Raw genomic sequence first — 27,927 nt, 5'->3', positions numbered from 1 at the left:
TGATCCTAAGGAAAAGGACAAATTCTCCCCACCTCATAAGTGTGCACATGAGATTCAGGTTCTCTCTCTATTGATCAGTGCTGGGTAAATGCTAAGCAAGTCTTCTTAAAAGAAAGAAACAAACAAACAAACAAAGGCGCCTGGCTGGCTTAGTTGATGGGAGTATGCAACTCTTGATCTTGGGGTTGAGTCCCCACATTAGGTGTAGAGATCACTTAAAAAAATAAAATAAAATCTAAAAAAAAAATGCTAACCAGTTCTTAGTCATCTCCCACTACCCCCTACTCCCACCAGGTTTCCATAATCTTATTTATTTAAAAAAGTTTTTTTAAGATTTTTAAAATTTATTTATTTGACAGAGACATGGTGAGAGAGGGAACACAAGCAGGGGGGAGTGGGGGAGGGAGAAGCAGGCCTCCCACGGAGCAGGGAGCCCAATGCGGGGCTCGATCCCAGCACCCTGGGATCATGACCTGAGCCGAAGGCAGATGCTTAACCACTGAGCCACCCAGGCGCCCCCATAATCTTACTTTAGATATCCAGTTAGATTAGCTTCATATTCCCATCTTGAGATCACCCTGAACATCATAACTGGACTCTAGCAAACATTTACAGAACAGCTTTTATGGTGAAGGAAAAATAACCAACAGCTATTTATTACGTGTTAGGTATCATATATACATTATCTCATTTAATCCTTACACAACTCTGTGAGGTAGGTACTATTATTAACCCTATTTTAGAAATTGGGAAACTTGAGTTAAGTAACTTGATCCAGGTCATTCAGCTACTCAACAAGGTTGAAAGAAACTAGTAGGACTTAAAAACCAACAACAGGAATAACTGTGCTAGATCTTCCCAACTCCCCAGGCTCACTTTTCTTGTCTGCACCCATCCCCAGAATTTTGAGATTCAAATGAAATAAAATATCAGCAAGGTTTTATAACCTATGAAGCATATTCCAAAACGGCACATACTATTTATAAAAATATACAATTAAAATGCAGTTTATTTGTAATAAAGGATAACATTGCACGAATACAGAATGTACACATTTCACAATGACAAAATTTAGGTATTTAAAAACTTTTTATTGAATTATAACATACATACTGTAAAGTTCACAAAACTTAAGTGTGTAGCTTAATTTTTACAAAGGTAAAAACTGCAAAAAAATAAAAAGTCATCACCACCCAGATGAAAATATAAAACATTACCAGTATCTCAGAAGCCTCCTTCTGGCTGTGGGATATGCTTTTGAGTTAGAGACCTGGATTCGAATTTTGACACTTTCACTTTCTTCTTGCGTGACTTTGGCAAGTTGTTTAACCTCTTTGGGTTTCGGTTGAGCCACCTGTAAAGAGAGGATAATACTGCCTTATAAGACTGGTGAATTAAAGGAGGTCATAACATGTAAAATGTCTCTCACGGTGCCTAAAAATAGCGGGTCTTCAGTGAACGGCAATTATTATAGTCAAATGTTACAGGCGGTCGCCACCTCCCACTTCCTGCCTTTCTGTCACTCACTTTTGAAACTTGCTCTTGCTCCTATTCTTTTTCTCCTCCTTTCTCGCCCCTCCTACTGCCGTACATTGCCTTCCCAAGGTGTCGTAAAACGCTCCTCCCCGCCCTCCATGTGGCGAAAACGCAATCACGCTTGACGGCGCGAGGTGGCTCAGCCGCAAGATGGCGGCGCTGGCGGAGGAGCAGACGGAGGTGGCGGTCAAGTTAGAGCCGGAGGGACCGCCGACGCTGCTACCTCCGCAGGCGGGGGACGGCGCTGGCGAGGGTGGCGGCGGCACTACCAACAACGGCCCCAACGGCGGCGGCGGGAACGTTGCGACGGCGTCGTCGTCGGCCGGCGGGGATGGTGGGACCCCCAAACCCTCGGCGGCTGTCTCCGCCGTTGCTCCGGCGGGGGCGGCCCCGGTGCCCGCCGCTGCTCCGGAGGCCGGCGTTCCCCACGACCGACAGACTCTGCTGGCCGTGCTGCAGTTCCTGCGGCAGAGCAACCTCCGCGAGGCCGAAGAGGCGCTGCGCCGTGAGGCCCGGCTGCTGGAGGAGGCAGTGGCGGGCACCGGAGCTCCGGGAGAGGCGGACGGCGCCGGTACAGAGGCGGCTAGCGCGCTTCTCAGCCGGGTCACAGCCTCGGCCCCCGGCCCCGCGGCCCCTGACCCTCCGGGCACCGGCGCTTCGGGGGCCGCCGCCGTCTCGGGCTTAGCGACAGGTCCTGCGGCTCCGGGGAAAGGTGAGCCGCGGAGTCCCGGGGAGGCAGGGCAGTAAGGGGAGCAAGCCGGGAAGGCAGAGGCTGGCAGGCCTGCACCTCTGCGGGCTTGTTTTGAATTTCCTGGGCCCGCCTCTAGGGCCACATGCCCGCCCCTTTCTCTAGTGCGCCGGCTGCGCAGTCAAACCCTCTTCCAAGCTGTCAGTTCCAGTGAGAGGCTGAGGAGAGCTGTTGAGCAGAGGGTGGGCGCCGAGAGGCGGGGACCTTCAGGCTTTTGGTCCCTTTCTTCTTTCTTGGGTTCTTGAGCCTTGGCAGGTCTGCATTAACACTAACAATATTTATACAGTCTGCTACTTCAGACTTAGTGAATCAGATCATGTAGAGGTGGAGTCTAGGAATCTCCATTTTTGAATATATGCTTCCAAGTGGTATTGATGTATGGCAAAGGTTGAGAATCATTCATTTAGGAATAGACTTTGGGACAGACCTGGGTTCAGACTCTGTCTCTGTTGGTTTTACTTGTGCGATGCTAATTCTTCCTGAGAGCAAGAGTTCCCCCCCTCTATTAAATGGATTATTGTGAGGCTCAGATATAATATATATAAAATGCCTGGTACTGATAAATTTATGCCTAGCACCTAACACTTAACACCTGAGACCTCCTTCCCCAGCCTTTTCCTAGCAACTGTAATTGCAAAGTCCATGCAGTAAAATTCATACACAATATGAGGTCTCAAAGTTGATCCTGAGCTGATAATAAACGTTTATTGAATTAAATTGTCTAGTGCAGAGCCTCTAGCCAAATTAATCTGTATTTATGAGACCTAATCTTTGCAGCATTGCCAGAAGTGAAGTATGAATATGTAGCATTGTATCCCACAAATAGAAATATGCAAAAATATGACTGAGAGGAATCTTTTCTGAATGCTGAACTTTGTGAATGAACTATAAGATGGATGAATTATGTTGGTTATTTTTCTGTAATCTCTCCTCTCTTCAGAAACTTGACCTATCATAACTCAGAAACCAGTAAGAAGGAAAAGAGGGCCATGAGAGTAACCAAAAGAACTTAAAACATTTGTGCAGTGAAGAGCACAGCAGTATTATAATTGCAACTTAAAATTTTCCAACAATCAAACTGATTAGATTGACAGGTTATCATTGTTTGGTATTGCAATATTACAAATAAATACTCATGTTTTCTGCTTTGGAATGATGTTTTTGGAAATTATTTTAAGCATATAAATTGAGTTATCTTTTGGAAACAAATAAGGCTCGGCCTTCCCACCCTTAAAATGCTTGCATTTTATAAGGAGTGAGATAGATGTACACATATCCTACAGGATAGGATGTGTTATAGGAAAGTTGCAAAATATTTAGGTAGCTCAGAGAGCTGGGAATCTTACTTCAGCGCTTGGCTTGGTGGTGGTGGGTGCCATTTACATTGAGCCTTGACAAGATTAATATAGTTGTTTGATTTGCACATATCCCGTTTTATGAATTTTGTCTTTGAGGTAGCTGCGGGAAAAATATTGAACCTTTTTGTTACTGATTTGAAAATTTTATTTTAAGATATGGACAAGCTGAAGGAGTTTGGGATAGGTGACTGAAACAAAATGAAAATCCCATTGAAAGATTGTATGATTGTGTTGGGGAAGAGACTTTGAGAGGAGCGGGACAAACATCTGAGAACAGTTTACCTCTGGACCTTAGCAAAGCAGCCTTAGTCACTTGGTATGTATCAGTCATTTTTTGAAGGTTGTTCTTCATTTTTTAAACAGTTGGAAGTGTAGCTGTAGAAGACCAGCCGGATGTCAGTGCTGTGCTGTCAGCCTACAACCAACAAGGGGACCCCACAATGTATGAAGAATACTATAGTGGACTGAAACACTTCATTGAATGTTCCTTGGACTGCCATCGGGCAGAGTTATCCCAACTCTTTTATCCTCTGTTTGTACACATGTATTTGGAACTAGTCTACAATCAACATGAGAATGAAGCAAAATCATTTTTTGAGAAGTATGTGAATTTTATATATATTATATATATAGCACATATATATAATGTATATACACATTTGTAACCACACAAATGTAAGATTGTAACTGAAAAAGTATTTCATGAAGGAGAGGTACCTGGTGCTAGGAGAACCTAAAAAGAGGGAGTTTGATCTAGTTGGAGAAGTCAGGGAAGCCTCCCAGAGGAAGTGATGCTTGAGGTAAGATCAGAAGGTTGGGTAGGAGGTAACCAGATGAAGAGAAGAGGGAAAAGCATGTGTGACACCTCTGGTGGGAGGGATCATGGTAGGTACAGAGATGAAAGAAGGCCAGTGTGGCTGGAGCAGAGTACAGGGTCGAAGCTGGGCTGGAACAGTCAGGTTCTTGGGTCATGTTGAGGGTCTTTGTTTATCATGAGACCAGTAGTGGGTTGTATTGGGTAGTATTAGATTTGGCTGAGATTCCCTGAAAACTCCAATAAACAAAAGTTTATTTTTTGTTTTTATCCTAAGAGCAGTAGGAAGCTGTGTTAGGATTAAATTAGACTGAGAGTGACTGAAAACCCAAACAATAGAGGCTTAAATCTGATAAAAGTTTATTTCTCTCTCATAAAGGTTAGGCAGTCCAGGACTGGTATAGAGTCTTTGATTACCAGGGACCTAGGCTCTCTCCATCTTGATGCTCTTCCATCCTTGTCATGCAGCTTCGTCCTATGGCATGAGATGGCTCTTTGGCTCTGTGCAGTCACATCAGTGTTATAGTCAGCTGGGAGGGCATACATCCTTCCTCAAAGGTGCACACACCTCTTCCTTTTTTTATGTCATTAGGCAACGGCTACAATTACCTACAAGGGAGGTAGGAAGTGTGGCCTTTGCCTAGGTGTTTATGTGCTCAGCTAATATTCAGATAGTCTGTTGTGAAGGAAGAAAGAACAAATGGATGTTTGGGGACAATGAGGTGTCTCTGCTACAGAAGCCATTGAAGGACCATGTCGTTATTAGATTTGCATTAAAAAAATTTTTTTTAAAGTGATCTCTTCACTCAGCGTGGGACTGGAACTCACAACCCCGAGATCAACAGTTGCACGCTCTACCACCTGAGCCAGCCAGGCGTCCCGATTTGCATTTTGAAAGGGGCTTTATGCAGTTGGGAAAATAGATGGTGGTGAGGGGGAACAGAGTGACTTTAGAGTGACCAGTTTGGGAGGTTATTGTAGTGGTTCTCAACTGGGGGTAATATAATATTATTCCTGCTTCCCCTTGGCTATTTGAAAATGCGTGGAGGTGTTTTGGTTGTCATAATGACTAGGGTGGGGAAGAGCAGGTGGCTTAGGGATGCCAAATGTTCTAATATGTGTGGGTAGTGCCACTTAGCAAAGAATTGTTCTGTCCCAAAATGTTCTGTTGAGAAACACTAGACTAGGGTACAGTAGTGTTTGTGAAGGTAAGTAGACATATTGGTGAGGCAGTTGGTGATGGATTGGATATGGAAGTGAGGGAGATGAAGGTATTATTGATAACCCCTAGGTTTCTGGCTCCCCCATTGGGATGGGGGAGTGCCTTTCACTAAGATAGAAAATCCTGAAAGAGGACCTGGTTTGTCAGGTTGTGGAGTAATCCTGACTTCGGATTTGAATATGCCTTTGACTCATTTAAGAGATACCAAGTTGATAGATGAATGATATATAAGGCTCTGGAGCTCTGAGGAGATGTAGGGACTGGAGCCATAAATTGGAGTTGTGTGTAATATTGATGGATATGGATGAGATTGTCTGGGGTGGGGGTGGGGGTTATGAAATAAGTCAATGAGAGGGCTAGACCTGGGCCTTGAGGAACGCCAACATTTGGAGTAGAAGAGATAGAAAAAGAGTAGAAGAGATGGCCAAGTAGAAGAGGTATGTAAGGAGAGGTCAGAGAAGTAGGAAGAAAATCAGGAGGGTATTTAGTTATAGAAGCCAAAGAAAGGAGAGTTAAAAAGGAGGCGGTACTTAACAGTTTGAATGAGAGCATTTTAGTACAAGCAATAGACCCAAAAGCTGGCATTTGTCAGGTAACACAAGTAGTGGTAATACAGGAATAATAGAACTCGGGACACTTAGCTTCTATGCCATTATATCCATTCATTATTGTATGATATCTAATAGAAGGTCTATAAAGCAAATGTTCTGTAGCTCAGCATTTTTGAAAAAATTAACAAAGGCTGATGATGACAGAACTTCTACTCTAACCTAATTTTTCTTATAGTATTGTCATCAAAAAATCTCTTTCTCTCCCAGTCTCATGGGATAGCCATCTCTTCACATAGGAAGCTAGAATATCCTGGGGGACTCTGTCTCCTTGTTATGGGCAATCTCAGCCCTTGCCCAGACACCATGCTCAGATGAGGTTATGGGCAGTGACTGATGTGAACACCAGGATGCTGAGATTTCTAATTTCACTGAAATCTTAGACAGAAACAAATCTTGATGAGTCATAAAAGGGTAACACGGGTAACAGTTTAGGCATCTATTGGCTGTGTATCAGAGCTAGAGCCTAGTATCTTATGTTTAGTCATTGTTCTCTAAATGTTTTTGCATTGTTTGCTGCTCTTAGTGAGTGCCAAATATATGATCTTTAATTTTACTTTATCAGGAAAATTAAGATTTATAGAAACAAAAGTACATTTAAATTTACTAATTGTCACCAAGGCTGAAAGCTTTACTTAAATTACCTTTGGTAATGGTGAGTAAATGGAAGTGTTCATTCTTTGGTATCAACATTTGTTTGTCCTTTAGTCATATTATTTTACTGATGTTTAATAAATATGTCTGGTATTAAGAATATAAGAAGTCATTGAAAATGGTGGGTTTTATGAGAATGCCATGTATTGATTATTGTTAAGAGGCTGAGTGATAGGTTCATTGAGTTAATTATACTAGTTTCTACTTTTGTATATGTTTGAAACTTTCCATAATAAAAAGTTTTTAAAAGTGGGTTTTGAGAGAACATAAAATTTAGTAAAGCAGAAATTCTAATTCAAATGTCTACCAGTGGTGGATATCTTTCATTCACTTATGGTATTTATTTCAAATTCTCTTAAAATGTTAATGATACATTTCATTAGAGAATTAAATTTTTAAATTTCAGGATGAATTCAGAAACTGAATTGTAATCATTTTGAAATGAATTACTTCTGATCCTGTAGCTTAGTCCAGGATTATTCAGACTGCTACGTTGAAAATATTCTGGGATGTTTATAAATATATGGGGGAGAGCAGATCCCTTAATGATTACATTGAAAAATGACTTTTTAAAATCACTGAAACAGGTTCCATGGAGATCAGGAATGTTATTACCAGGATGACCTACGAGTATTATCTAGTCTTACCAAAAAGGAACACATGAAAGGGAATGAGACCATGTTGGATTTTCGAACAAGTAAATTTGTTCTGCGTATTTCCCGTGACTCGTACCAACTCTTGAAGAGGCATCTTCAGGAGAAACAGAACAATCAGATATGGAACATAGTTCAGGAGCACCTCTACATTGACATCTTTGATGGGATGCCGCGTAGTAAGCAACAGATAGATGCGATGGTGGGAAGTTTGGCAGGAGAGGCTAAACGAGAGGCAAACAAATCAAAGGTATGGGAATAAACCTAAGAACTATATAATGCAGATTATGAAAAACTGTAGCATTTCCATCTACATAATTTACACATTTTTCTTATAGCTAGTTTGGGAATAACTGTACCCTGTATACTAAGTTTCATGTTCTAAGGATGATGTGTAAATTAGTGAGAATTTGGGAATGGTTGCATTTAACAGAACCCTGACTACAGTGACTGAAACAGATAAGGGATTTTGCATACATATATAATGAATTGCAAAGGAAAGCCCTCTTGCTCTGGCATAAGGGCTCCACAATGCCATCAAGGGGCCTGGCTCCTTCTAGTTTCTCCTCCATCATCTTTAGAATGTGGCTTTCTTCTTTGTGCTCCCAAATGGCTGTTGTAGCTCCAGCATTGCACCTGCATTCCAGGAAGGCAGAAGGGGGAGGACAAAAGGCATATCCCCGCTAAATCTCTTTCTTATCAGGAAAACAGTATTTTTTTCCTAAAACCCTACCCAGTATATTTGTGTGTACATCTGTTGGCCAGAATGACATTATATGGCTAGTCCCAGCTGCAAGGGAGTCTGGGAATAGAAATAATTTAACTGAGCATATTGCTGCTCCAGCAAAATCAGGGTTCTGTTAGTAAGGAAGAAGGGGAGATTGGCTATTGGGTAGACAAGTACAGAATCTGCTTCAGGGTATAAATTACTATATTGTAATTGTGAGTCATCCTATCAAGATATGAAAAGGATGTATTGATGAATGAAATATTAATTTTGAAATTGTTGACTCTTTTGACTTGTAGGTATTTTTTGGTTTATTAAAAGAGCCAGAAATTGAGGTGCCTTTGGATGATGAAGATGAAGAAGGAGAAAATGAAGAAGGAAAACCTAAAAAGAAGAAGCCTAAAAAAGATAGCATTGGATCCAAAAGCAAAAAACAAGATCCCAACGCTCCACCTCAAAACAGGTGAGGAAAAAACTTCAGGAACATGTGTGGAGGTTTAGGATGAACTATTATTATAGAGAATTCAGTTTCTTAATAGACTGATTTTCAGTCTGTTTTTCTTTCACAGAATCCCTCTTCCAGAGTTGAAAGATTCAGATAAGTTGGATAAGATAATGAATATGAAAGAAACCACCAAACGAGTACGCCTTGGGCCAGACTGTTTACCCTCCATTTGTTTCTATACATTCCTCAATGCTTACCAGGTTGGTAAGATAATTGTGCAATTTCTGCCTGGAGAGTCATGTAAAATGGTGACTTAACACTAAAAGAAACTTAGATGTGTTAACTAAGATGGAGTTTTCTTTTTTAAACTCTTGATGTAAATATAGCTTGAAGACAGAAGTTAGGAAAGGATAATTGGAATTTGGAATAGATAGAAGGCAGGGTTGAAAAGACCTTTAGCAACTTGCAGGTGCCAGAATGTTGCTTATGTGTGTCCCTTGTTTTACTGATCAGAATTCCGGTAGCCTTTGAGGAGGAGGAAACTGTAGTTTATCTCTATTGAACTTGGCTTAAGTACTTATATGAACTTAATACCTTTTATTAAGGATTCTATATGTCTTTATAGATTGTAATAAGCTGCTGAGGATATATTTACTAAAGCACAAAAATGATTAACATTCTCTTCATATCGTGTGCTTTAAATTTGGAGGGTAAAAGGGGTGAATGGTGTTCTCAAAGTAAATACTTTCGGGGCATCTGGGTGGCTCAGTTGGTTAAGCAACTGCCTTCAGCTTGGGTCATGATCCTGGAGTCCTGGGATTGAGTCCTGCATCAGCCTCCCTGCTCAGCGGGGAGTCTGCTTCTCCCTCGAACCCTCCCCCCTCTCATGTGCTCTCTCTCTCTCAAATAAATAAATAAAATCTTTAAAAAAAAAATACTTTCAAACAGTGGATTTCATAGGAAAATGAAATCTTTTCTATGAGGAAAAGAGTTATCATTATATAGTTTCTAAGATGTAATTTCCCCCCCAAGACCGTATTGTGTAGTACAAAGTTCTTATTTTTTTATTGGCAGGGCCTCACTGCAGTGGATGTCACTGATGATTCTAGTTTGATTGCTGGAGGTTTTGCAGATTCAACTGTTAGAGTGTGGTCTGTGACACCCAAAAAGCTTCGTAGTGTTAAACAAGCAGCAGGTAACTGAGATGACCTGTTAAGATGTGAACTCGCTCTTGGTTTACATCGATCTGGATTCCATGGAGTATACATAAGACATTGTGATCTCAGCAGAATTTCACTTGATTTTACTTTAACTCAAAATGCTAACATTCCCAAGAGAGAAGTGCATTGGAGTGGCAATCAGGAGACTGGGGCGCTATACTGGTTTAACTTTTCTGGGCCTCAGTTTTCTCATCTGTAGAATGAGGGGATTGGGTTAGAAAACTCTGTAAGGTTAAAAATCTAATTTTATGACTGTGAATTTTTAAAAATGGCTTTAAAGTAAATAGTGGGAGAGTACATTGTTTTAGCTCTAAAAATGGCTTAAAAAGAACTAATTTTAGGATTTCACTTTAAAGAAAGTTTCTTACTAAATGTGTTATTTAAACAAGCTAATGTATTTTCAAAAAATTTTTAGTATTTCCATAGTTTTCATTTGTGTAAAACATGATATAGTGAGTTGCTTTGAGTTTTAATCATAGTTCCGACACTGAGCAGCTATGTGCACTCTGGCAAATTGTTAATTATTCTGAACCTCAGTTTCCTCTTCTGTAGACTGGGATGGTTAGAGGCATCGGCACTGTGGGTGGTATGTAGGGCTGTTCAGACGAGATTGGGCACATTCAGGGTGGTATCGCCGTAGACTGCTATGTAGGACTGTTCACATGGTAGTTCTTCTTCTGAGCCATGATGTGATTGCCTTGAAATATTCTAATGAATGTACTTTTTTTTAAAAAATGAATTTATTTTAAAAAGTCAATATTTTTGGACCATTTTAGATCTTAGCCTCATAGACAAAGAATCAGATGATGTCTTAGAAAGAATAATGGATGAGAAAACAGCAAGTGAGTTGAAGATTTTGTATGGTCACAGTGGGCCTGTCTATGGAGCCAGCTTCAGTCCGGATAGGTAACATTCAATGAAAAATTAAATACTGCTGCATTATATTGAGATTATATATAAGTTAACTACTGGAAAGATGTTGGGAAAAATTGTTAGAAAAATCTCATGGATGCTTCTTATGCATTATCTTTTAGAATCTTGCCATCTGCTAATTCATGTTGGGGTACTGGTGTACAAGATAGCAACTTAATATATACCCAAATTTATAGAATCAAGATGCACAGCTTCAGGGTTTGTTGGTTTTAAAAATTAGCTTTAGTTTTTGTAAACCCTGATAGGGGCTGAATTGCTTCTTTGGGTTCCTGCCTTGGGTTTGGGGCTACTGCTGTATTCCATCATCTCCAAATTCAGAACAGATTCCTGATATTAAAGGCATGTTAGCTGTCAACTGAAGATTTTGTGTAATCAAAAGAATTAAGAGGATACTGAAAAGGGAATTTGAAACCCACAAATAGGTATTTGCTTATTTTTCATGATCTCTAACATTCTGTAGAAATTGGAGGGAATTTTATATTCATAATAACCATTTGTATCTTATGTGGATAATAGCTTTCAATCCATTAACATTTTCATCTTTCTGAAATCTTGAGAGTGAAAGGTTTAGCCAGATGATACATTTTTACTTGAGGGAAACCTCTAATTTCAATGAAAACCGTAATAGTTTGAGTGGTTCAGCTTTTGTGCTTATCCCTGAAAAAGGTAAAATATTACTTACATGTCTATAGTGGGGTTTTTTTGGTCAAAAAGACATTTCCTGGGCGCCTGGGTGGCTCAGTTGGTTAAGTGACTGCCTTTGGCTCAGGTCATGATCCTGGAGTCCCGGGATCGAGTCCCACATCAGGCTCCCTGCTCAGCAGGGAGTCTGCTTCTCCCTCTGACCCTCTTCCCTCTCGTGCTCTCTCTCTCTCAAATAAATAAAATCTTTAAAAAAAAAAAGACATTTCCTTTTAAATGCTTATGCAAGGGGCACCTGGGTGGCTCAGTCGTTGGGCATCTACCTTTGGCTGAGGTCATGATCCCAGGGTCCTGGGATCGAGCCCCACATCGGGCTCCCTGCTCCGCGGGAAGCCTGCCTCTCCCTCTCCCACTCCCCCTGCTTGTGTTCCCTCTTTCGCTGTGTCTCTCTCTGTCAAATAAATAAATAAAAAATCTTAAAAAAAAAATGCTTATGCAAGTCAGAGAGGAAAAGAGCCATCTCCATTTTAAAGTAAAAAAATTGTTGAGTTTTAAGTGATACATCACATTTCTTAGTTTTTCTCAGTTGACCTTTTTGACAACTTTTTGTTGGTACCCTTTGGTATAATTTTTTATAAAAAGTGTGATTTTTCCAATATACTTTTAAAAATATCTAACCTTGGTGTGCCTGGGTGGCTCAGTTGGTTGAGTGTCTGCCTTCAGCTCAGATCATGATCCCAAGGTCCTGGGATGGAGCCTGCTTCTCCCTCTCCCCCTGCCTCTGCCTACCTCTCCCCCTGCTTGTGCGCGCTCTAATAGATAAAATCTTAAAAAAAAACAAAACCAAAAACTAACCTCATTTAGTAGGTGTTCAGTAGATGTAGAGTGTTAGAGCTAACATTAGTTTGGTTAGTAACTTTCAACTTCTGTTGCCTACTGTGAATTCCACGTATAACGTAAAAGGTGTAGCATGTCAAGTTCGCTATATTTATCATACTCAAATGTACAGAGAAACCGGACAGGTAACTAAGTTATTCTGGGAATCAAATACATGGCATTCTCTTCTCTCAGGAACTACTTGCTTTCCTCTTCAGAGGATGGAACTGTTAGATTGTGGAGTCTTCAAACATTTACTTGCTTGGTCGGATATAAAGGACACAACTACCCAGTATGGGACACCCAGTTTTCTCCATATGGATATTATTTTGTGTCCGGGGGCCACGATCGAGTAGCTCGGTAAGAACATTGTGATCTAACGACTGGCAGAATGGTTTCTTTTTGGGGAATTACAAGCTCCAGCCAAACTCATTTCACTTCTCTTATTTGGGATCAACTTTTTGAGAACGTCAGCATTTATAGCTCCATATTTGTAAATGAATTTGGGGAGTATTACTATGTCTGCAATTATGTCCATATCAAGAGTCCTCCTTTTACTCCCTCAAGTTATTTAACATGCTCCCAGCCCCTCCCACCAGCTAGATTTTCACTACCACTATTAAGCACTGCTGGTGTTTTCCTGTGATCTCCTTAAAAGTTCAGGATGAGGTAACTCAGGTTAGAAACCAATTTGGTGGTGGCCAAAACTAGCGAAAAATACTTTTCTATGGGTTAGACTAGGAATTGGGGTAGGAAAGGCGGGCACACAGAACTAGAGAATTAAAAAAACTTGTACTAGATTAACTTAGTTTTCCTTAAGAATGTTACTTTGTCTCAATCATTCCATTTTCTTTCCCTCAGGTAGCCAGTGAAGGGGGGACCTGTTTGGAGCTAACGTTTCACATGGGTGTTTCTGTATTTATTTTAGAATTTTGGCGGTTAACTATTACATTGTTTGTTTTCATTGCCTTTTTTAAAAGGCTCTGGGCTACAGACCACTATCAGCCTTTAAGGATATTTGCTGGCCATCTCGCTGATGTGAATTGTACCAGATTCCATCCAAATTCTAATTATGTTGCTACGGGCTCTGCAGACAGAACTGTGCGGCTCTGGGATGTCCTGAATGGGAACTGTGTAAGAATATTCACTGGACACAAGGTATTTTATACCTTATTATGGCACACAAGGTTGCTTTTGAGATAAAAATATTTTAAAAATTAACCAGTAACACATTTTAAAAGAAATGATTCATTCCACTAAGCTTTAAAATTCTAGCTTTCTCTTTATTAGATATTTTTAATCCACTTTTCTTTCCATGGACTTCTTTTCTAGGGACCAATTCATTCCTTGACATTTTCTCCCAATGGGAGATTCCTGGCTACAGGAGCAACGGATGGCAGAGTACTCCTTTGGGATATTGGACATGGTTTGATGGTTGGAGAATTAAAAGGCCACACTGATACAGTCTGTTCACTTAGGTTTAGTAGAGATGGTGAAATTTTGGCATCAGGTAAATGACTAGAAATGGCTTTGTGATAAAGGGTAAATGATACGTTAAAATGAAACATTTAGTGTTGACTGTGTTAGGTTTTGCTTCTCTTAGCTATGATTCCAGAGTATCCCAACGTGTGTTGCCTTCTCAGGTTAAACTGCTTGATTTTTTCACGAGAAAGTTAATATATGAAATAGATCTGACAAGAGGTCAGAATCTAAATATGGTAGATGCTACTAAATGGTTTCCTTTGACTTCCCCTTAGGTTCAATGGATAATACAGTCCGGTTGTGGGATGCTGTCAAAGCATTTGAAGATTTAGAGACTGATGATTTTACTACAGCCACTGGGCATATAAATTTACCTGAGAATTCACAGGAGTTATTGTTGGGAACATATATGACCAAATCAACGCCAGTTGTACACCTCCATTTTACACGAAGAAACTTGGTTCTAGCTGCAGGAGCTTATAGTCCGCAATAAACCGGTATTAAAGACCTTTTGGAAGCTACTGTTTGAAAAAGGGAGACTAAAAGCAAATACCTCAGTGATTAATATTTAAGCTACAAAGAATGTTTTGTCTATATGGATCTGGAAGGATGCTGCTTGGAAAATCTGAACAGGACAGTTCCACGTTTCTATAGCAACCACATTTAACTAATTTCCGTTAGTTGAATAAGAGGTATTATGTTCGTGGAGGGACATTTATGGTGCTCTGGATTGTGTGGAAACTATGCATTTTCTGTTCAAATGCTATTTTAATTTATTATGTTTAGAAAAAAATCAATTGACTCAATCCATCCTGCTTCAAGATTCAAATCGAGTAATATAATACCATCTTGAATTTTAGCTGAAGAATTCTATGAGCATGTGTTTCTGCTGTAAAAATGTGGTTACTGTATAGCACTCAAGTACTATGTTAAATGATCCACTAACATTTTTGCTTGGCCCATGACTAGTGGAATGTTACTGGGTAGGGTTAACTACAATTTCTTTCTAAGAACTAGATGAAGTACAACCATCCACTGACTGAATTTATACCTGTTGGATTCTGAGTGCACCCAACACTCTATAAGCCAGGTGAAGAAAATTTAGCTTCCATGTTCTACTTCAGCTAAAATAGCTACATACAACCTAGTACACTTGAAGTCAGACAGACATTTCAGTTGCTTACCTCCAGTACTGAGCCTTGCTTTGGGAAACTAAAAGATTTAGACCAAGTCACTGCCAGTTTTTTGCCTTCGTTGCATTTTGTACAGTTTTTATATTTTTGATATCTTGTAAATAAAGACAACCAGCTTTTCCAGGTTCATAATTTATTGTACAAATTGAGTATCACATGATGAGTTGACATTAGCTTCTCCAGGCATGGGAATTTAACAGATGAGGTACAGGTTAAAAATCTATAAACAAAGCAAAAATAGTTTAGACACAATTGTGTTCAACTCTACTTTTAAGGTATTCAGTAATTACTAATTTGGACTATCCATGAACCCCCTCAAATTGAATGTAAATTCATCAGATTCTCAGAGTCAGTAACCACCCTAAAAGGAAGGTATCTCTCAGCTTAATACAGTTTAACCTAACGCTTCACCTTTAACAAAAGAGCTGCCAACAATTCAGCATGATCCTGAATGTATGCTATTGGAAAAGTCTAGTGTACAAAGTAACATTTTAAACAGTAGTAAACATCTCAGAGATAAAATTTCTCCATTTTTGTAATGGGGATACTACCACTCTCCCCAAAGTTGGGAGGTACCTCATCTGGAAAACTGGGCAAAAACTACCTGTTTGCCAGGAATAAGTCATGGACCACTGCATTCTGGGGTATGTAGTCTTAGTCAATAGTTTTGAGATTGGAAAAGCTTTTAAGAGCAGAGGAAAAATTTTCTGTGGAGAGCTACAATAAATAAAGATCTGGGTTTTGGGTTTTCTGCACATTTACTACCAAAACAAATATTTATTCACTCAAGCATGGGCAAATGGAGGTTGTGGTGCCCCATAAGAAGAAAATGAAATATATGGGAATTTAAGGAAAATATAAAATTGCTTATATAAAAATTTGAAACTAGCAAAAAATAAGATATACTTGCAATGTATTTAAAAGGTTGGTTAATAATTGTTACATAAAGGGCTTATGTAAGAGAAATAAGGTCTTCACAAAGAGAAAGACTCAACTGTTAAATGAGAAAATTTACAAAGGGAATGTTAAGAAAAATACAAATGGTAAACAAATGGAAAAAATGTATAACTTCATTAAAAAGACATTTTCACTCATCAAATGAGCAAAGGTCAGAAACTGATTATTCAACATTGGCTAGTGCAAGAGACACCCTCTTACAAAGCTGGGTGCCCCATAACCTTTGGGGAAAGCACTTAAACCTAAAACAATCATATAGACAACACATCATGCTCAAAAGTGTTCAATGCAATGTTATTTATATTTAAGAAATCCTAACGGAACAGATATAAATCATATATCCATAAATACTCATATATTCAAATAAGAGAGGAAATATTTGTTATAAGACAATATTACAGACATGACTCATAGCCACTGGAAACCAAATAAAAAATATAAAAAGAGCCAAACCAAAATGTTAACAAAAATTATCAGGGCAACAGGATATGAACAATATTTTCCTCTTGTATGTAACTTTGCACAATGACAACAATTTACTTCTATAGTGAGGGAAAAAGCCCTAACAACAAAATGGCTGTCATAAACTTAAATGTCAATTCCTTACCGTTTATGTTGCTTTCACAGCTGGTGTTTTTTTAGACCTTAACTTGAAGTATAAGATCATCAAAGCAATGCCTCCATATGTGGCCAGTACACACTGAAAAAGAAAGGAGAAAGTAAACAAGAGCTTTTGCCACTTATATTATTCTAAAATACAACTGCTCAAAGGTATCATTAATACTTACATTCCTTCTACCTGTGAGAGTATAAGAGTTGAAATATTTTTTGATACCAGTGAAATGGAATTGAGCATCAGTTTCTGGACCTGCCATGATTTCAATCTTTTTAAAAAAAAAAAAAGAAAGAAAGCAACAATAAATTGGTTTGGATGCAATTTAAAAGAAAATTAAGTTTTGTTTTTGTTTCAAAGATTTTATCTTTTTAAGTAATCTCTACACCCAACATGGGGCTTGAATGCACAACCCGGAGATCAAGAGTCACATGCTCCACCAACTGAGCCAGCCAGGCACTTTTTTTTTTTTTTCAAGTTTAAAAACCTGAAAAATCATTGCACATAGGTATTATGAGTTTTTTTTATGTCTTACCCAGCACAGAAGTAGCAAAGATGGTAGAAAAAGCCTTGCTGATAAAAGAAACTCAGAAAAGACTACCTTGGTTGCTACTGTATAACATTCCAAAATATGTATCAGATCACTTAGCAAGGAAGAGAACACAGTAGTCTCTAAGCTCCCCCACCCCTTAACCCAACATTGCTTTATAATTTTGTTCCAGCATGTGACAATGTGCATGGACTCAATCAGTTTTAAGAGTAGTTGAAAGTTGGAGCTTGTGATGATACATTTCAAAGTTTCTAAAAAGGGTAACCAACTAAAAAGCTCAACTTGGAACCCCTTTCACAATTTTTCTTATGAAATAATTAAGATCCTCCATGGGAAGGAAGAGAAGGTATCATTTATTAAATGGAATTGATACTACCATTTTTTAAAAAATTAGCATCATTTTAACAAAAGGGATGCACATCAGAGTATAAGAACTGGAAGATTATTTCCACAGTTTAAAGAATTAATAAGAGCACGCTGGTTCAAGTTCTTAAAAATGGAGATCCTACCAAAATGCCATTATCAAAGCCTGTCAACTAGTTATAAAGAGCAGGATACCCATTGTCTAGGCTGCAGTGCGCTCAGCACCTAACCCCCACCCCGAGGATCCATCCATACTAGCTATTGGTGAAGGCTGGAATCCCTACTCCTCACAGCAAAACAGATAAAAGATTTAAATATAAATAGTAAAACCGAAGAATCCTGGAAGAAAACATGGGCCAAAATTTTAATTACCTTAGGAAAGGGAAAATACAAAGGACAAAAACTAGACGGGAAAACATAAAAGTGATCAAAGAAATGTAAAATGAGGCTGATATTTAACCATCAGACTGGGAAAAATAAATAGTAAGAATGTGGGAAAATATGCATCTCCTCTGGTACAACTTTTCCTAAAGTGCAATTCTGGAATACCTATCAAATTATAAAATTAGTATACCCTTTTATGTAGCTGGTTCACTTGTTCTCCAGGAATTTACCCTTATAGAGATACCACAAAGGGAAACATGTTATATGGTTCAAGAACAATGACTGAAATACTGTTTATGAAATAAACTGGAAAAACTGAAAGTCCATCTACATAGAGAAGACTGGTAAAATGATGGTTTCCATTTGAGGAAATACAATGTGCATAGATCCTTATGCACTCACATGGTGTCCCTATGTAATGTTAAACAGTAAAAAAAAAAAAATTCTATTTCTGGACATTGTATTACAGAGCACATAAGTGGTTCTCAAAGTCTGGTTCCTAGACCAGCAGCAACAGCATCACTGGAAATGCAAATTCTCAGGCCTGACCTCAGGCCTATTCAATCAAAAACTCTGGGGCCCAGTAATCTGTTTTAATAGGCATTTCTGATGTAAGCTAAAGTTTGAAAGACACTGCAGTAATAGAAAACCAAATATTTGTTAGTAATTATGTAGAAAAAAAAAACCTCTGGAAAAATATGCAGCAAACTTTTTGGAGTTTTAAGTACCTATATTTTACACAGGCATATATTTGTTATAATAAAAAATAACAAAGGCACATTCAAAAGTCACCAGAACAACACTTGAAAATTCGTATGTATGACCGCCTATCTACCACGACCGACGCCACGCCGAGTCGATTGGCAACACAGACGAGCCGGTCGAGGTCCGGTCGAGATTGGTAGGCAGTGGCAGTGACTCAGCTGGCTCTTGATGAAATGGAAGAGGGAGAGATCTGTGAGGAAGTCGTTGCTATGGAAACTGGCACTCCCCTATTTACCATTCAAAGGCCTTCAGAGGTGTTCACGTGCACAGAATTGGCAATGAAAATTTGGACAAATGACCTTAATTCTGAACAGTTGGAACAATGAAGGAAATCCAGACTTCCTTGGGCCTCCTCAGGGGCCTTGGCCTTTCCAGCTCAAGTAGGAAAATTTGCATTAAAATAAATCTTTATAATGTAGCTTTTATATTAACATTTCATTTTACTAGACTAGTTCCCCCCCCCTTCATCTTCATGATACACTTTTGGATTCTTACGGTATTAAGTGGGTTTCTAAGAGAAACCCTACATAAAACAGGAGCTTAGTCAAATTATGAACTGATAACCCTAATACCTTATGTGTAACAAAAATTTTTAGGAGGATGTGGCGTCCAAATGAAACAATACTAAAGTGCTTTAAACTCCTCTCTACACAGTATGGGAGGAAGGCTGTGATATTCCACAGAGGACTAATTCTGACTGCAGGGAAGGGCACGGTATAGGAACTGAAATTTAGTCTGGGTCTTGGAAGACTCTTGTGAAGGTGAGATGGAGGCAGGAGTGGGGAGTAAAATGTTGCTGGTGAAATAAACAATGGGATAAAAGCCTACAAGCCTTGGGGTCTGCATCCTTCAGCAAACTGCACATTACTTTTAGACAAAGATCAGGAACCCTTGTGCTAGAGCACCCTCTGTGGAATTACTCAAACTGAAACCTTATTCCCTTTCGAATCGTACAAAGTTTAGAAAGACGTAAGGAAAAAAATTCTAAGGCTAATAATTGCACTAATTGTTAAATGGTAGCCCCTGAAGTCTAAGCATGGGGTCTTGCTCTTGTTTCTAATTAACCGGCCCACCGCTATTAAACATTAATGAAGCCTTCCACGTCTTTCTTCACCTGTGAAAAAAGGCCCAAAGTGACCAATTCTCCTCGCTACTTTCTCATTTTCTTGAAATTGCTATTTTCCTGTCTGACGAGACATCTACCTGGAATGGTGAGATCACGAGATAAAAGGAGGCAAAGTCGAGAACTACTCGGGTAACAGAAGCAGCCTCTTGCACTTCAAGGAGTATACAGCTCTCTGTTCTGGCTATCTCTTCCGCTGATCGGACACAGACTGAAATCTAACCCGCTTACGGCGGGCCTGGCGAACCGCAGGGGCTGGGCCACACATACTCTCGCTTTGACAAAGGCTGCAGCGCAGCTAAAGAAGGCCTTGCTGGCCAGCTCCCTAAAGACAGCACAGTGGAAATAAGCTGCTATGGGCATACAGAGGAAAAAAGGTTAATATGGCCAGAAGCCCGAGTTTCATTCAATATTACGTCGCTGGGTGACCTTGGGGGACTCCCTTTGCTGCGGGCCTCTTTTTTCTCTATCGTAAAATACGATCTAAGGGCCTTCGGGAACTATGGGAGCCTCTGGGACCTCCTATCCGCCTCACCCCGAGGCTTCCCAGCCCTGGCTCTCGTTATCTCTAACTCCTTTTCCATTCTCCACTGTCCTCGCACCCCAAAGCGAAAACCTACTGGTGTTCCTGAACCAGGAGCGGTCGGATTTTTACGCCAGCCCTGTAAAGCGGAGGCACGAGGCCTGAGCCCGGGTTCCCGTCCACACACCCACCTTGCAGAAGGCACCAATTCCGCCGCTTATGTCCTTCAACGTACGCAGCTACCCCGCAATCCGCCGGAAGAAGCCGCCTCCCCCGCACGCTTTCAACTGGCCAGAACGAGTCAGCCTTCAGCGTCGATTTGCTACGGCTCGAAGTCCCGCCCTTCCGCTTCCTGTTTCTAACTCTCCTCCCCCCGACCAGCCAGGCCCAGCATGGTAACGGAAATAGGGTGTTGGGCCCGCCCACGCTTCCTGAACAGCATCGTTGGTCTCCGGGTGTACTGGTCTCCGCGTGTGTGACTCCTGTGGTACGGACACTGAAGTAGAAAGGTGCTGGCGTCGCGGGGCTGGTGAGTGAGGACAAGGGCGAGAAGGGAGGAAACCTCGTGGCTTCCAGGTCTGTCCCAGGACTAGGTCCTCTGGGTCCCTGCCATGCACCTACAGTGCTGGGTGAGTGGTTCGGGCCCCAGACCAGCTCAGAAGCTGGCCCCTGTAACATCAGGTTCGGCCCCTGAGAAGTTGCTTAGGTCCCCTCTTTGCCTCTGGATCGCCTCTTTGAAGCTTCAGTTTCCCCTTGTCTGAAGTGACATTAAGGATCAAATTTCGTGCAAACTAGACTTCTCGGCTCTTTCCTATTTCTGCGAAGTATGCACCCACCTATTCCTGATTCCAGATTCAAGGCTTCCACTGGTCTTCACCTGTTCTACAGTCACAGCCCTTTCTAGATCCTTATTCCAAATGTCTCTCAGAACCAGTCTCTACTATCTTCCCTTCTTGGACCTAGTTCTCATTTGCATAGTTTCTCTGCTGTACTGCAATTGACTTCTACTCTGTTTACTTTCCTTCAGTTCTGTCTGTCTACCTGTCCAATTTACAGCCTGCAGTATATTTTTCTTGATTGCTATTCTATTTCTTCCCCTACTTAAGGCTCTGACTTGTCAAAGTAAACATTTTACTGCTCATATCTAGGTCAAAATCTTTCACAAAAAAGGTCCCGTCTTCCACAATTTAACTCTGATTATTATGCTTTATTCTCCCTGTGTCTAGTTAAACAGTTTTTCAAAGAAAGGAAACAGCAACTTCTTGAACAATATTTTGAAAAATTGCTGGTGATTATTGAAATATTCTGCTTTAACTGTTTCTGTGCCTTTTCTCATATTCCTTCTGCTTTTTCTTTTCCACCTGTCAAAATCTTTTTTGTCTTTTAACAGCTCAAAGACACCTTCTTTAGGAAGCTTGCCTTCTTTACTGAAACCTCATCCCTTCCTATTTCTTTGTTTATAGTTTGATTTGTATTTTATTTATTTTAGTTTTTTTTTTTTTTTTAGTAACTCTACACCCACCACAGGGCTCAAACTTAATGACCATGAGATCAAAAGCTGCAAGCTCTTCTGACTTAGCCAGCTAGGCGCCCCAATTTGTATTTTAAATTATTTGCGTAATTGTTTTATTTTCCTAAAATTGCGCATGTTCTTATTTTTTTTAATTAAAAAAATTTTTTTAAGTAACCCAACATGGGGCTTGAACTCATGACCCTGAGGTCAAGACCTGAGCCAGGAGCAAGAATCAGATGCTTAACCAACTGAACCACCCTAAGCACTCCAAAATCGTGCATGTTCTTTGAAGATAGGGACTTATATATTCATTTGTGTATCTCTGACTTAACTGTAGTTACTCTGTCATATTTACTAAATTGGATTTAAAACTTCTTTTCCTGGAGGAAAATGTATGGACTTGTGGTTTTAAAGCAGAGATCTTTGGAAAGATGAATTATGGGTTATCTGGGGCCTAGCATCAAACCATCTACTTCTTAGTCCTGAATGTTGTCTAGCACATTGGTGCTAGAAGGCTCTATCTCTTGTCCACTGATCACAACCTTTAGGAAATCTGACACCAAGGCTACAGCTCACTGATACTCTTTGCATTGTTTTTAGGAGACTCAAACACAGCAACCATGGAAGAAAACTTCCCCCGAGGGGGTACGAGAAGGATCCACAAATCAGAGAAAACTTTGCAGCAGTCAGTTGAACAAGACAACTTATTTGATGTAAGTGGTGTGCTTATTTGATAAAACTCACAGAACAGTTTCTAGTATCCTTGTGAAGAATGAACCTTGTTTGAGAATGTGGTATTTTCCATATTTGTTTCTTTTTGAAGTCTACTTTTGTAAGTGAACTTGTTAGAGAATCCATACCACCATGAGGCTATATTTTTTGAAGCATGGCATTTAGTACTTGAGTTTGCAGTGCTGTTGTTCCTTATTCTTAGGAACTTTGTGCCTTGTTGGTTAAGGTTGGAGAGAAAAGTTATGAAATAAGTCATGAAAGGTACAATATGGGGGATATAGTCAGTGGTATTGTAATAGTATTGTATGGTGACAGGTGGTAGCTACCTGTGGTGAGCATAGCATAATGTGTGGAGTTGTCAAATCACTATGCTATACACCTGAAACTAATGTAACGTGTGTTAACTGTACTGCAATTAATTAAAAATAAGGAATGGAGAGAAAGCAGTTGGTGATTGATTTTTTAAAATGGGATCCTTGCCATATATAATGGTCAGAATTTGAATTGAAATTCACCATCTTCACCTAGAGTAGGCTCCAAATGCTAGAGGGAAGGGAACTAACATTTCATTGTATGGCCTTATGTGTATTTTATGTAATCTTTCCAACTGCAGTGGAGTAGAGAATGTTATTCCATGATAAGGAACTGAGGCTGAGAGAGGTTACATATTTTAACTGAAACCACACAGCTTGTTATAGTGGAGTTGGGAGTTTAACTCGGGTCTCTGTGTCTCCATCTTCTTTTTTTTTTTTTTAAAGATTTTATTTATTTATTTGACTGAGAGAGACACAGCGAGAGAGGGAACACAAGCAGGGGGAGTGGGAGAGGGAGAAGCAGGCTTCCCACAGAGCAGGGAGCCCAATGGGGGGCTTGATCCCAGGACCCTGGGATCATGACCTGAGCCAAAGGCAGCCGCTTAACTGACTGAGCCACCCAGGCGCCCCTCCACCTTCCATTTTTACACACTATTCTAAATTGCTTCCTGTAGTGGGGACCCCAGTGTCCATCCCAGTCAAGGGAGGAAGAACACAGGAGCGAAGGGGCTTTTGAAAATATGAAGAGGGCTCTCACCTTGGGCAAAGGGAATGTTGGTGACAGAGTGGGAGACATGGGATTGGAGCAGGAATTACAGGAACTCTGGGAGTGGGGTGCGGTGGAGGAGTAACAAAGCAAGGTGACAGGTGACCTGACGTTGAAGGGAAAGCCCAGGATTGTTTCTCTTCATTCTTTTGGATCTTTTATCCCCCCTCTGTAGATTTCTACTGAAGAGGAATCCACCAAAAGGAAAAAGAGCCAGAAAGGGCCAGCAAAAATAAAAAAGTTGAAAACCGAAAAGAGAGAAAGCAGCAAGTCTGTAAAAGAGAAGTTTGAAATCCTTAATATTGAGGTTTGTTACATTTTGATTTTGTTCTAAACGAACTACCTGGGTTGCTTACATTTGCACATGTTCTTCCCTCTTTCTTTTTTCCTTCAATCCTTTTGTATATGTGTGTGTGTGCGCACGCACGTGCCCCAATAGATATTACAGTTTGTGCTCAGAATTGAGCATTATCACCTTCGATTATTATTATTATTTTTTTAAGATTTTATTTATTTATTTGACAGAGAGACACAATGAGAGAGGGAACACAAGCAGGGGGAGTGGGAAAGGGAGAAGCAGGCTTCCCGTGGACCAGGGAGCCCGATGCGGGACTCGATCCCAGGACCCTGGGATCATGACCTGAGCTGAAGGCAGCCGCTTAATGACTGAGCCACTCAGGTGCCCCATCACCTTCGATTATTAACCAATGCCTGGGATCACGTGTTGTTTTTCTTTTTAGCTGCTGAGTCCCTCTTTGTGCTTGTGTCTTAATGAAATCTGTGTTTTAGTAGATTCATAGGTTAGAACTGGCAATAACTTTAAACCTTTCTACTTCTACTCTTTCATAGCTGTGGAAATTCTCTTGGAGAAGTGAAGTGGTCTTTTAATGTTTTTTATGTTTTTAGATTATAACTTGGATATGTGTTGTAAAAAAGAAAAAAAACACACAGAATGATTTGTGAGGAAAAGATTGAGATTCAGCCTGCAGAAGTATTTTGTTTGTCTGATGTGATACTTAGAAAAATAATTACTTAACTTGGTGCCAACATTAGAAGAAATTTCGCATAAAAATGTGACTTCTGGCTTCTTGTAAAAATTTGAGAGTGCTGACAGCACAAACTCGCATTCCCTCGTGTTTGGAGTCACATGGAGCTGAGTGGTGGTTGTGCCCTTCAGGACTGGCATGCATACCCCAGACTGCCATTTTCTCCACTGGCCTGCTTCCTTCGCTTGGCTGCCTGTCAGGCGTTTGAGTTTGGGTTGTGTGGAGTAAAGCAAAAGACAGAAGTGTCCTCCAGTGTCGTAGTGCTGTTTTACGGTGCTCGGTTAGCTATTTGATAAGTATATGGATGAAATACACATATTTCCTCTAGCTTTTATTTTTTTATTTTTTTTAAAGATTTTATTTATTTATTTGACAGAGAGAGACACAGCGAGAGAGGGAACACAAGCAGGGGGAGTGGGAGAGGGAGGGAGAAGCAAGCTTCCCGCAGAGCAGAGAGCCCGATGCGGGGCCTGATCCCAGAACCCTGGGATCATGACCTGAGCCAAAGGCAAACGCCTAACTACTGAGCCACCCAGGCGCCCCTCCTCTAGCTTTTATATGTCAGAGTTGGGACTAGAAGCCAGTCCCCCTAACATCGTCAATCATTGTTCTTTTCCCTATTGTGCCCATTTCACTTTTTTTCTTCTAGTCCCTGTGTGAGGGGATGCGGATTTTGGGTTGTGTGAAGGAGGTAAATGAACTGGAACTGGTGATTAGTCTCCCCAACGGACTCCGGGGCTTTGTGCAAGTAACTGAAATTTGTGATGCCTATACCAAAAAGCTGAGTGAGCAGGTGGCTCAAGAAGAACCTCTGAAGGTAGGGGAAACCAGAATGTACTCTATAACTGGACCTAAGTGGTGTTCAAGTAGATGTAAAATTACAACTTTGCTCAATGCTAAGAAGTCAAGGCACAAGGTGTCATGAAAGTTTAAATAGGAAATTTTTTTTTTCTTTTTTTTAAATAAGAGGATTTTGACTTAGCCCAGGGAGTCTGGAAGACTTCCCTGAGGAGGGGATGCTTGAGCTGAGATCTGAAGCATGAGTGTGTACTGGGTAAAGATTAAAGAGTAAACAAGGAAGGGAGTTCAGGCAGAAGGAGCACAATATGGAGCGGAGAGAAGGCCAGTGTGGCTAGAGCAGAGAGATCAAGGGAGAGTGGTTTGGGATGGGGCAGGAGAGCTGGGTAGAGGCTAGACCATGTTAAAGATTGGTTTTTAATTCTAGAACCAGTGGGAAGCCCTTGAAGTGTTCTCATTGGGGTGGGTGACATGTAGACAGCATAGAGAATAGATGGAAGAGGCATGTACTTGCTCAGAGACCAGTTAGGGGGTTACTGTAGTGGCCCAGCTCTGAGATTGATGCCAGGCTGTGTTCAGGGTTTACCTACTGAGGAAGTAAAGTCAATGCCCACTGATGGATTTGGTAGGGGGCATGAGTCCTAACCTTCTGTTGTGTGTGACTTGATGGTCGGCCTTGCCATCCTGAGATAGAAACCCTGAGAGAGGACCTGGATTGGGAGAGACGATCACAATTTTATTTTTTGCTCTGTTGAATTTGAGGAATGGTTGAAACATCCAGTAGACAGGAGATTCAGAGTAGTCTGGGCTAGAAACGTACATGTGTGAGAATGCTTTGCATAGGTGGTAATTGAAGCTAAGAAGAGGGAAGGTGCCTAGAAGGAGCGAAAAGAGTGCAGAGAGACTGAAGGACAGACCCTTGAGTGAATCCTGACCCTGGAGGAAGATTGACCCTCAAGTATTTTTTTTCTTTTTAGACTTTATTTATTTGAGAGAGAGAGAGAGCGCGCGAGCGCATGTGCGTGCATGCACACATATGTGTGCAGTGGGGAGGGGCAAAGGGAGAGGGAGGGAATCTCAAGCAGACTCCCGCTGAGCACAGAGCCCATGCAGGGCTCAAACCCACCACCCTGAGATCACAACCAGAGCTGAAGCCAAGAGTCAGACGCTCAACTGACTGAGCCACCCAGGCGCCCCAACCAGTGTTAAATGCTTTTGGAAGGTCACATATAAGAAGGACTGAGAAACGGGTTATTGGATTTAGCAACATGAAGATCACTGGTGATTTTATTGGGAGATAAAGTGGTGGGCGAGGGGTGGAACACAGAGTGAGCTGAAGGGCGAGCAGGAGGTGAAGAAATGGAAATTGTGAATACAGATGACTCTTGACAAATCATTTATATCTGCCTGTTCTTTGGAGATATTTTGGAGGCCTTAGGCTGAAATCCAAGACTGTGACTTGGCCATAGGTCCCTTTTCCTTTGGCGAGTGGTTACTGTCTTCATCCACTGTTTGGGTTCTTTGGGGTCTAAGGATGAGAAACCACCAGGCGAGGGTTGGGCAGTGATATGTTGGTTCAGGGGAATATGTATCAGATCTTTCTCATTTGTATTATGCAGGACCTGGTCAGCTTGCCTGAACTCTTCTCACCTGGGATGCTGGTGAGATGTGTGGTGAGCAGTGTGGGTATCACAGAGAGGGGCAAAAAGAGTGTCAAGTTATCTCTGAACCCCAAAAATGTCAACGAAGTGCTAAGTGCTGAGGCCCTGAAGCCTGGCATGGTACGTATGGGGTCAGGGAAGAGGGTCAGACAATGTGTGTTTTTCCTGCCCTGCCTCCTAGGAAGTATCTAGACCACCTTTTACTTTCAGCTTAACTGTTACACACAGCGGTGGGTCTTTTCCTGGGGGGGAGGGGAAGATCTCTAGGGTACCTAATGGAAATTGAAGGCTTGAGCCTAATCACATTACCTTGGAGTGGAGAAAGGGAAGGTTTACTGGTGGCCAATAAAAAAAAAAATGCCTCCAAGGAGGCTTAGCAGGGGTGAGGAGTTCCTCAAAGTGCCTTACTTACCAAGACTTGTTCTTTACAGATTAAGTCTTTTTCAGAGGCTATCTGGCATCTCTGGGGAATGCTCGAGGGCTGCTCTCTGAGAGCAAGAGTTAGGGTAGACAGAGCAGTTAGTCTGTCAGCTGTACTGATGGATAGCTCACTACTGCATCTCCTAGTCCTATGGAGATTCAGGAGAAATTAGTCCTAGCTCTGAGTCTCAACATCCAATAGGTATAAAACACACTCATATGAACTACACTCATCTCAGTGCTCTTGTAATTAAGAGGAAGGAGATCAGTATGATCTTTTTTTTTTTT

General features: G+C 40.8%; 3 protein-coding genes and 1 long non-coding RNA gene across 6 annotated transcripts in view; 2 read left to right on the top strand and 2 right to left on the bottom strand.

Moving 5' to 3' along the window:
• Nucleotides 1-1,070: 1,070 nt before the first annotated feature.
• LOC148162146 (uncharacterized) lies at nt 1,071-1,850 on the bottom strand. The gene is made up of 2 exons (XR_015767074.1): nt 1,528-1,850; nt 1,071-1,354 (listed from the first exon to the last, which is right to left on the bottom strand). It is a non-coding gene; the product is annotated as an uncharacterized LOC148162146 (long non-coding RNA).
• Nucleotides 1,663-16,994, top strand: TAF5 (TATA-box binding protein associated factor 5). The gene is made up of 11 exons (XM_028098798.2): nt 1,663-2,248; nt 4,006-4,243; nt 7,528-7,843; nt 8,620-8,783; nt 8,890-9,025; nt 9,840-9,960; nt 10,762-10,891; nt 12,632-12,796; nt 13,417-13,594; nt 13,769-13,946; nt 14,194-16,994. Exons 1-11 carry the CDS (start codon nt 1,687-1,689, stop codon nt 14,409-14,411), a joined length of 2,406 nt encoding a protein of 801 aa, XP_027954599.1. The 5' UTR covers nt 1,663-1,686; the 3' UTR covers nt 14,412-16,994.
• ATP5MK (ATP synthase membrane subunit k) lies at nt 15,235-20,690 on the bottom strand. Of its 2 annotated transcripts, none has more exons than XM_028098799.2 (4): nt 20,581-20,690; nt 16,857-16,952; nt 16,676-16,768; nt 15,235-15,331 (listed from the first exon to the last, which is right to left on the bottom strand). In XM_028098799.2, exons 2-3 carry the CDS (start codon nt 16,941-16,943, stop codon nt 16,679-16,681), a joined length of 177 nt encoding a protein of 58 aa, XP_027954600.1. In that variant the 5' UTR covers nt 16,944-16,952; nt 20,581-20,690; the 3' UTR covers nt 15,235-15,331; nt 16,676-16,678. The 2 variants fall into 2 exon arrangements, with proteins under 2 accessions (XP_027954600.1, XP_027954601.1); XM_028098800.2 differs by lacking the exon at nt 20,581-20,690 and adding an exon at nt 20,487-20,573.
• Nucleotides 20,691-20,815: 125 nt separating this feature from the next.
• PDCD11 (programmed cell death 11) overlaps nt 20,816-27,927 on the top strand; it is a 52,277-nt gene continuing 45,165 nt past the window's right edge. For both annotated transcript variants that reach the window (XM_028098708.2, XM_028098707.2), the window contains exons 1-5: nt 20,816-20,918; nt 22,503-22,615; nt 23,890-24,021; nt 25,410-25,577; nt 27,178-27,339. In XM_028098708.2, coding sequence (XP_027954509.2) covers nt 22,523-22,615; nt 23,890-24,021; nt 25,410-25,577; nt 27,178-27,339 — 555 coding nt within the window. In that variant the 5' untranslated portion in view covers nt 20,816-20,918; nt 22,503-22,522. The remainder of the gene's footprint in view (nt 20,919-22,502; nt 22,616-23,889; nt 24,022-25,409; nt 25,578-27,177; nt 27,340-27,927) is intronic.

This window comes from Eumetopias jubatus, unplaced genomic scaffold (assembly GCF_037043125.1).
Source record: "Eumetopias jubatus isolate StellerSeaLion01/CBP00866 unplaced genomic scaffold, mEumJub1_p1.0 scaffold_17, whole genome shotgun sequence".
Classification (NCBI taxonomy): domain Eukaryota; kingdom Metazoa; phylum Chordata; class Mammalia; order Carnivora; family Otariidae; genus Eumetopias; species Eumetopias jubatus.
This window is presented reverse-complemented; position numbering and strand designations above follow the sequence as displayed.

What these genes read in the sequence shown, in the direction of transcription:
- TAF5 (XM_028098798.2), top strand. Translation starts at nt 1,687, where the DNA reads ATGGCGGCGCTGGCGGAGGAGCAGACGGAGGTGGCGGTCAAGTTAGAG. An exon ending in AACGCTCCACCTCAAAACAG is followed by an intron (nt 8,784 to 8,889) that starts GTGAGGAAAAAA and finishes TTTCTTTCACAG; the next exon opens with AATCCCTCTTCCAGAGTTGA. An exon ending in GGCCACGATCGAGTAGCTCG is followed by an intron (nt 12,797 to 13,416) that starts GTAAGAACATTG and finishes CTTTTTTAAAAG; the next exon opens with GCTCTGGGCTACAGACCACT.
- ATP5MK (XM_028098799.2), bottom strand. Translation starts at nt 16,943, where the DNA reads ATGGCAGGTCCAGAAACTGATGCTCAATTCCATTTCACTGGTATCAAA. An exon ending in CTCTCACAGGTAGAAGGAAT is followed by an intron (nt 16,769 to 16,856) that starts GTAAGTATTAAT and finishes TTTCTTTTTCAG; the next exon opens with TGTGTACTGGCCACATATGG.